Here is a 10,425-nt window from a genome sequence, read left to right as displayed (position 1 = left end):
TGCCACGCCATGTGGGCCACCTCTGGGGCTGGGGATTGAACTCATGCTGAAGTGACTTTAGCTTCTTAGTGCTGTGCTTTAACCCACTGCACCATCAGGAGGGCCAAGTTTTGATTTTTAAACACTATTTGTGGGAATATAAATTAATATGCTTTTTCTAAAGGATAACTGGCAAATCTAAGGAAAAGTTTCAGAAAATGAGCTTTTTAAATGTGCTTGTTTCTATCAACTGTTTACAAGATCATATGTTTTGATCTAGCATAAAATTTTATCCTAATGAAATTAATGGCAGAATTACAATGACTTGTATTTAATATGTTCATTTTAGCATTGTTTTCAACAACAACAACAAAAAGAACCTATCAAAAATCTCTTAAAAGAACAAGAGAGAGACAAATTAAGACAGTGGTCTTTAAACAAATCTGTGCAGACACTGGTCATTTTATGGAATCAATTTCAGATCAACTCCCAGATGGACACATGATTATGCTAGTTCTTCTACCTTATCTCCACGAATTTTCCATTACTGGCCTTCTACTATTTAAAAAAGAGAGACAGATCTATTACCTTTCCCCATTCTAACCATAATTATTATCCCAGGCCTTCTGTATCCCTCCAAAAAGGGACAGGTGAAATACTGATATACACGTAAAAAGAATGAACAAACGTAATGACTTAAGAAATTTTTTTATAACTCTGAAGGATTTCACTTTTAATAAATTTAAATAAAGTTAAACTGTTTACTCATCGATGATTATTAAAAATCACCTTGATGAGGCCCTCCCTGGTGGCACAGCGGGTTAAAGCACTGCACTGAGAAGCTAAAGCCACTTCCAAATGAGTTCGATTCCCGCCTGCCCCGGAGGTGAACACATGGTGTGACAGACCTCTCCTGACCCACCCGCTGATCCCCTCAGCAGTGTACTTCGTCGATCTGCCTGTTCTGCTCCCCACTCTGTCTCTGGTGAAGCCTCTCACCGCCCCGAACCTCTGGCCTGTACCCCAGTTCTGTATGCATAAATAAATAAATCTTTAAAAAAAAAATCACCTTGATGAAAAATCGCTACATACTGAAAGAACAGAAAAATTATGTGTTAATTATTATATTCTCAAACAAGAACTACCCATGAATCCAAGAGGCCTTGGGCTGTAAGACACATCCAACTAAAGTAATGAAAAATATGGACAAAATGTCCACCCAGTGGCCCATATTTTCAAAACTAGAAACACAAATGCTGGTGAAAAAGAAACTTCTTTTACACTTATGGCAGGAATGCAAACTGGTCCAGCCAGCATGGAAAGCTCTGTGGAGGTTCCTCAAATTACTGAAAATGAAGCTATCATATGACCCAGTAATTTTACTCTTAAGACTCTTTCGAAAGAACACAAAACATTTAATTCACAAGGAAATCTCCTATGTTGTAGCATTTTTAACAGGAGCTAATATATGGAAACACTTAGATAAACCAAACCAAATGAATGGATCTAGAAGATGAGGTGCATGTGTGTGTGTATGTATATAACGAAATACTACTCAGCATTCAGAAATTGTAAACTCGCCCTTTACAATCTGTAGTACCTTGAATGAGGTGCGTGTGTGTGTATGTATATAACGAAATACTACTCAGCATTCAGAAATTTACAATTTGTAGTACCTTGAATGGAAGTAGAAGGGATTATGCTAAATGAAGTAAATCAGTAGGAGGAACAAATATTGGATGGTTTCACGTACATGTGGAATATGGAGAAACTAAACAAAGGGTTAGGAAAAAGAATGTAAAAGTTGATCATAGACTTAAGGTAAGCATCAAAAGAAGGGGAGAGAGATGAGTCAAAACAGAATAGGAAAGAGAATAAGGTACATAGAAACTGGATCATGGTTGCTATGGTGATGCAAGGACTACAGGGACGACATCCGAGAGGAGAAATTATATACTATCCAAAAATTAATAAGAAAAATAATTAATATAAATAAATTTGCATCTCACAAGTAATCAAATATAGCACTTGCTTATGTGAACAAACTGTTTTTTGTGAACAAACTTTTTTTTTTTTAAAGATTTATTTATTTGTGCATATAAAACTGGGGTATAGGCCAGAGACTCAGGGGTGGCAAGAGGCTTCACCATAGACAGAATGGGGAGCAGAACAGGCAGATCGATGAAATACACTGCTGAGGGGAGCAGCAGACGGGTCAGGAGAGGTCTGCCACACCATGTGGTGACCTCCGGGGCAGGCGGGAATCGAACTCATGCGGAAGTGGCTTTAGCTTCTCAGTGCTGTGTTTTAACACGCTGTGCCACCAGGAAGGGCCGTGAACAAACTATTTTTAATGGTAAAACATGAGCAAAACAAAAACAGAATACTAACCACATAATTTCACTTTATAATTATTTATCAAAAACTGCATTATATTTATGTGTTGATACTAAGCAACATAATATGTCCTAACCACAAATGTAGTAACATAGAAATCTTTAAACATGTGTTGCAAAGATTTAGAAAGAACTGTAAGCAAAATACTTTTAAGTATTATCATATATAATATAAAATACTTTAAGATACATATTGCATATATATCTTACATTTATGAAGTAAAATATTTTAAGATTAAAAAAAGGTGCGGAATGTGAAATAGTAATAGCAATTCTTAGATTCAGCAAAATTCCAACAAAGAAATTATAATATATACACATATGTACATATATATATATACACATACACACACACACACACACACACACACACACATATATATATATATTTTAAAATTTTATTATGCATACAGAAATGAGGTACAGGCCAGAGATGCAGGGGCAGTGAGAGGACACACCAGAAACAGAGTGGGGTGCAAAACAGGGAGATCAACAATGTATACCGCTGAGGGGAGCAGCAGGTGAAACAGAAGCGGTCTATTGCACCACGTGGACCACATCCAGAGCAGGGACTGAATTCCCAATGAGGTGGCCAAGGCTTGGCTTAGCTTGGCAGTGCAGTGCTCCAACCCACTGAGCTACTACGGAGGGCCCAAAAATTATATTTTATAGACATTTCTCCAAAGAAGGCATATAAAAAACGAACAGGCACATGAACAAATGTTCATCATCACCTACCATCAGGGAAATACAAATCAAAACCACAATGGGAAATCATCTCATACCTGTAAGAGTGGCCCATATCATTAAGACCAGAAAAACTGAAGTGTTGAAGGTGACTCCTAAATCCTTTGCTAACAGCTCATCCTTTCCCAGACCCTGATCCTTTGAAGTCATAGTTAAAACATCCATATATATGAAAGCTATCACAAAGATGTATAGTATATGCCATAAAGTAGCAGGAAGATGATGCATTGTTCCCCTTTAAAACGTTTATGTTGATTTCTTATTAACTTACCTGATGCATTATTGTAACTAAATCTTGCTAAACAGTATAAATAAAGACCTGCAAAAAGATGGGCAGGAAGACTTGCACCCAATCCTGACTCCTGTGTCTTCCTCAAGTCAGCTCCCCTCTCCCCTTTTTGGAATCTCTGCTCTCTGACGCCTTCCCATCTTAAGGTCCTGCCTGTCTTGCCTCCAGACACCTCGTTAATTGGAGCTGATCTCCAACATCTGACCATGAAGGTATCAAACTAGAAATAAACCATGAAAAGAAAACAAGGAAACCTACGTCAAGGAGATTGAAACCCATGCTACTGGAAGGCCACTGGATCAAGAAGGAGGTAAAAAAAATTTCTTTTAGATACTTTGAGATGAATAATTAGGACACAATGCTCCAGAACATATGGGACACAGCAAGAGAGTTATAAGAGAAGAATATATGACACTACAGAGTCTCATCAAAAAAAGACAAAGAATTCAAAGGAGCAACCTAATCTCCCAAATTAAAAAACTATAAAATGAACAACAAAAGGGCACAAACGCCAGTAAAAGAAATAATAAAAATCAAAGCAAAAAAAAAAATGAACTAGTAGTTAAAAAAACAAAAAGATCAATGAAACCAAAAGTTAGTTCTTTGGAAGAAAATGGCAAACCTCTAGCCAGGCTCACCAAGAAAATATGGAATAAAGCACAAATAAATAGGATCATAAACAAAAGAGGAGAAATTAAAACAGACCCAGCAGAACTCAAAAGAATAATCAGATTATGATAAACCATTATATGCAAACAAGCTCAACAATATAGAAAAATGGAAAAATACATACAACTTTACAACCATCCCAAGCTACATAATGAAGAAATAGAATACCTAAACAGAAAAATTACCAGCAGTGAAATTGACACATTTACTAAATCCTTCCCCAAAAACAAACACCCAAGACCAACCACTTTAAAAATGAATTCTACCAAGTATTCAGAAATGAACTAGTGCCTATCCTCCACAAACTCTTTCAAAAAATTGAGAAGGGATACTACCAAGTATGTTTTACAAACCCAACATTACACTAATACTAAAACTAAACAAGAACAACACAAAAAAGAAAACTACAGGCCAATCTCTCTAATGAACAGCAATACAAAAATCCTCAATAAATCCTAGCCAACAGAATCCAACAATGCATCAAAAAGATAATCCACCATGACCAAGTGGGGTTTATTCTACAGGCACAAGGATGATTGAACAACCAAAAGTAAATTAATGTAATCCAACACATCAATAAAAAGAAAAATAAAAACCATCAGATCATATAAATTAATGCCAAGAAAACATTCAACAAAGTTCAGTATCCATTAATGATAAAGGCCTTAGATTCTCCAATAGTAGATACATATTAACATAATAAAGAAAAACTAGTAAAAATAATCAACTGGTTTAGTAAAATCCATACACAAAAGAAGAAATCAAGAAACCATCCCTTTTGTAATAGAAACAAAAAAATCAAAAACTTAGAATAAACCTAACAAAAGTTGTAAAGGACCTGTATAAAGAAAATTATAAAACATTGCTAAAAGAAATAAAAGATAACACAAAGAAATGGAAAAACACTCATGCTCACAGATTGGAAGAATTAACATTATCAAGATGGCCATCTTACTAAGGGCAATTTACAGATTTAATGCTATTCCAATAAAAATTTTAGTAACATTCTTCAAAGAAATAGAACAAATACTGATTAAATTCATATGGAGCCACAAATAAAACCCCAAATATCCAAAGCTCCCCTGTTAAAAAGGGAATGGAGGTATCATGCCCATATTTCAAACTATACTAGAAAGCCATAATAATCAAAACTATATGGTACTAGACCAAGAACAGACATACAGACTTTTGTAATCAAATAGAAAACATAGAAATAAACTCACAGATTTATGGACAACTAAAATTTGATAAAGGAGCAAAGACTATGCAATGGAAAAATTAAATCTGTTCAATAAATGATGCTGGAAACTGGGCTACTACATGCAAAAAAAAAAATGAAGCTAGACTACTACCTCACACCATGCACCAAAACCAACTCAAAATGGATTAAAGAACTGGACAAAAGACCTTATAACAGAAAAATAAATAGAAGAAAATATAGGTGAAACACTACAGATATACACCTCAGTAACATCTTTATAAACATATCACTCAAAACAAAGATAGTGAAGGAAAGAATAAACAGTTGAGAATACAACAAATTAAAGAACTTCTATATAGCAAAAGAGATATTAACCAAAACAAGAGAAACACTATTAAATGGGAGAAAACCTCCCACACAATACTAATTAGAGACTAATCACAAAGATCTACAAAGAGCTGACAAAACTCAACAACAAAAAAGCAAACAACCCTGTCAAAAATGTGCAGAAAAGTTAAAAAGACACTTTTCCATAAAGAAAATGCAAATGGCCAACAGACATATGAAAAAATATTCATCACTCATAATTAGAGAAATAAAAATCAAAACCACAATGACATACTTCTTTACACAGTGAGAATTGCACATATTTAAAAAACTAGAAATAGCAAATGTTGGAGAGGATGTGGAGTAAAGGAACTCTCCTACACTGCTGGTGGGAATATAAACTGGTCCAGCCACTATGGAAGTTGTGTGACGGTTCCTCAAATTGCTAAAACTGGAGCTCTCATGTGACTGAGTAATTCCACTCATAGGTCTACAAAAACCTTACTTCAAAAGGACACCTGTACCCCTATGTTTATTGCAGCATTATTTACGATTGTTAAGCTATGGAAAAGAACCCAAATGCCCCAAAATAGATAACTGGATCAAGAAGATGTGGGGTGTGTGTGTGTGTGTGTTTATACATGCATACACACACATACATGCACACACATGCACAAATACACACATGCATGCATACCTACGATGGAATATTACTCAGCAATCAAAAAGATAACCTCATGCCATTTATGGCAACATGGATGAAGTTGGAAGAGATCAAGCTCAATGAAACAAGACAGAAAGAAAAATACTGGAAGACTTCACTTTTGGAAGGTATGTAGAGATACAAAAAAGGGGTCAGAGGAAAAGAACATTATTATAGTAAAGTAAAAATGAAAATCAATAGGCAACTATAAATCACAGATATTCTGTAGTGGGGATGTGGGGAGTTAGATCAAAACAGAGGTGGGAAGAGCCCAAGGGACTGTGGTGATAGTACACAGTAAATTGGTGGTGGGAATTTTACAGGGACTATAACCAAGATGAGAAAGCATATGTTGTACAAAAAGAATGATGTGAAAAATAGATAAAATAACAAAGAAAACCATAAGTGTTGACAAGGATGTGGAGAAAAAAGTGATGCTCAGACAGTTGGTGGGATTATAGATAGTCCATTCACTATGGAAAACTGTGGATGTTTCTTCAATTTTAAAAACAGATTTGCAATGATATAGTATTTTCACTCCTAGGTATCTGCCCAAAGAAAACAAAAACATAAATTTGAACTCCTATGTTGACTGCAGCTCCATTTACAATAGCCAAGTTATAGAAACAATGAAAGTGTCCAAGGAAAAAGGCATGTATTACAAAAATGTAGTATATATGCACAACTGAATACTTCTCAGATATTAAAATATTTCTTGTCATTTACAATATGGATGAAAATGAAGGGGTAACAGTGATGGTAAACGTATGGTGAGAACACCTGAGGGAAATAAGTCTATTATTGTCAAGAAAAATTAAGAAGGGTGTAAAACAATGGTACTTCATTAAAAAAATATTTAAATATGGGGCCCTCCCTGGTGGCGCAAAGTGTTAAAGCAAAGCACTATGAAGCTTCCGCACCCACTGCAGCACGAGTTTGATCCCCAGCCAGGGAGGTGATCCACAGGGTGTGGCAGACCTCTCCTGACCTACCCGTTGCTCCCCTCAGCAGTGAATTTCAGTCCATCTGCCTGTTCTGCTCCCCACTCTGTCTCTGGTGAATCCTCTCATCCCTGGCACCTCTGGCCTGTACCCCAGCTCTGTATGCATAAATAAATAAATCTTTAAAATATACATATATATATAAATATGTAAGTATATGTGTATGCATATATCTTTATAAAGAAAAAAAAAACAAATGCTGCTCATGTTTTCCCAAGAATGACTGTAAATAGAACTGAACAAAAGTAACTAAGGGGGTAAGTTTTTACCTACCCAAGACTTCAGATGCTTCAAGGGTTTTCTCTTTGATGAATGTATTGTAGCATTCTAGTGCTGCCAGAAGCATGTCCATCCACTGCAGGGTAGCTCTGAGACTGAACGGTCCTTGCAAATGTAAGAGAGTTGGCTGAACAAGGATGCCTGATGACCTATCACAGCCTCTTCCTCCCCCTTCAAATGTGTTAATAAGAAAGGAAATATCTTCTTTCTTGATAACATCTTTGAGCCAGAGAGAAGGGGATCTATTACCTTAAAAAAAGAAACAAAACACACATAAATAACTCCCATGATTAAACTTATTTAAACTAATTACTGTGCCTAATTAAAAATAGCATTCTTCAATAAGCAAAATTAAAAGTCAGATACAGTAAAAGTATAATCAGACCAGCACAAGACTGGCAATATCACAGTATTTCAAATATACTTTTCCATAAAAGTCCCCTGTCATATGAAGTATCAAATGAGCAGCGAAATTTCAAAATGATAAAGGATAATGTTGTCTTTTTAACTACAGACCTTACAACTTGTTTCACTAAAATTACTGCCAAGAAGGCATTTCTACCAAAAGCCAATCAATTTAGTTTCTTTAAACATTTAAAAATAGTTGGGCACCATTTGAATAACTAGGCATTTCATACTCTTCCCCTTGAAATTTTTCTTAAAAGTTACTACATTCGGCCCTCCCTGGTAGCGCAGTGGGTTAAAGCACAGCACTGAGAAGCTAAAGCCACTTCCACATGAGTTCGATTCCTGCCTGCCCTGGAGGTGACCACATGACGCGGTAGGCCTCTCCTGACCCACCTGCTGCTCCCCTCAGCAGTGTACTTCGTCAATCTGCCTGTTCTGCTCCCCATTCTGTCTATGGTGAAGCCCCTCGCCACCCCTGAGCCTCTGGCCTGTATCCCTGTTCTATATGCACAAATAAATAAATCTTTAAAAAAAAAAAAGTTACTGCATCCTGCTTTAAAATGAAATAATTTAAGAAAAAGAAAAAAAAAAACAGAAATATTCCTGTGACTCTAGAGTCTGTGGGGGGCCTGGGTCTTTCCTGTATCAGGATCCAGATTCATAAATGAGAACCCTAAAAAGCATTTATCCCTGAGGTTTTTGCAAAGATGAAATGAATTAAAGTAGTTGAAAGCATTCAGCATAGTGTCTACCAAGCAGCAAGTTTAGTGATGATTAAATAAAGGTGTTAAATGATGCGCTTTTTAAAAAATATTTTCTTTCAGGTATTAATCATTTTTAAATTAAAGAGGAAAAAACCAGGAAATTGCATTTTGTATGCTCTGAATCAAATTCCAAAATGTTCAAATAATTTTGACTCTAATGAAGTTAGTGAAGAATACAAAACTTTAATGTATTACTGATATATCAAGAAAAAAGTTTTTCTGTGCGAAAAATATCAACCACAACATAGATAATAAGTAAAAGATTAAGATTGTGTTTTACCTGGTTAGTTTAAAAAGAAATTAAATGTTCCATTTCAATAAGACAAAGAAAATACCTATGAGTGCTAATAATACTTAAATTCTTGATCAAATTGCTAGCTAAGTGCTGAAAGACAGATTACAGAAAGAAAGGACACAGAACAATCAAAAACCTATAATAGCCCTATCTCCAAGGAAAGCATACAGATACCCCAAAGGCCCATAAAATATGTTCATCATCACTCATTATCAAAGAAATGCATATCAAAGCCACAAGGAATTCTGTGAGAATGGCTTATATATATTAAAAAAAAAAAGAAGCGTTGGAGAAATAGGAACATTTATTGACCACTATGAAAGACAGTTTTAGACTAAAAATAACCAAAGGAAATAAACCACCAAAACAAACAAAAAACTCTCAGTCTCTGTGAAAAATACGGTGGTTATGAAAGGGGACAGATGTAAAGGCGAAAGGAGGGGGTAAAGTGAGGAAACACGATGGTGTAGTGGCACCTGAGCATTGTGGTCAATGAGGGAAGAACGTGCCCATGTGAAGGCATGAGGATATACACATGAACGTATATAGTTTTATAAATAAATGGTAAAGCAATAAAAGTAAGTTTTTTTTTTTAAAAAAGGACACAAAAAAACAGACTTGGACAAAACAAGACAAAGGAACATGAAGAAAGATCCCAGAGTGGAGGAAAGCACTTTGGGGAAACTTGGGAACCTGCCCACCCCTACTTCTTTTTAGCTGTATCCTATGATCATGGTCATGAGTCTTTTGGTCATATCTAGTAAGATTTTCACCTGCCAATTCCCAGTCATTCAGTGCTAGCATTCAGAAGCCACTGACATGTATCACAGGACACACCTGCACCTGTCAGATGCCACACTAAACACCTAAACGGTTGTTCCAGCGTCCTGCACCCCCACTCTTTCTGGATATAGGACTTCTTATATAGAGACTCCTGACACTTAAATTTAAAAAAACTACTGGAGGGAAAGATATCAAGAAAGAGAGAGGTTGAAGACACAGAAGAGGTAGAGCTTATTAACTTCATACAAATTATATGTTGGTAAAATGACAAGGTTCACTGCTTTCCTTTCCTATCACAATGATATGAAATATTCAGAAGAGTCAATCAATTTATTAATTATATGTTAAAATAGAACAACTGCATTATTTCATTAGCCATTATAAGACTTCTGAGTTTTAAGTGAATTTCTCTTTTCTTTACCTCTTACAAATGAAATAGAAAAGCAAAAAAAAAAATGTAGTGGAATAAAATAAGATACTGAGAAATCTCAATTTATTTCCTCTGATAATTTTACTAAAATAAAAATTCTTAAAAGATAAAAATGGCGGCCCTCCCTGGTGGCGCAGCGGGTTACAGCACTGCA

The 10,425-nt window shown here is 35.6% G+C and overlaps 1 protein-coding gene across 1 annotated transcript in view; it reads right to left on the bottom strand.

Annotated features, from left to right (window-relative positions):
* PRKDC (protein kinase, DNA-activated, catalytic polypeptide) overlaps window positions 1-10,425 on the bottom strand; it is a 212,101-nt gene that overhangs the window by 144,790 nt on the left and 56,886 nt on the right. The window contains exon 30 of the mRNA XM_004680043.2: window positions 7,586-7,840. Coding sequence (XP_004680100.1) covers window positions 7,586-7,840 — 255 coding nt within the window. The remainder of the gene's footprint in view (window positions 1-7,585; window positions 7,841-10,425) is intronic.

This window comes from Condylura cristata, unplaced genomic scaffold, assembly GCF_000260355.1.
Source record: "Condylura cristata isolate star-nosed mole 26May11 unplaced genomic scaffold, ConCri1.0 scaffold00009, whole genome shotgun sequence".
NCBI lineage: Eukaryota > Metazoa > Chordata > Mammalia > Eulipotyphla > Talpidae > Condylura > Condylura cristata.
Note: the sequence above shows the minus strand (reverse complement) of the source record. Positions and strands in the feature narration are given on the sequence as shown.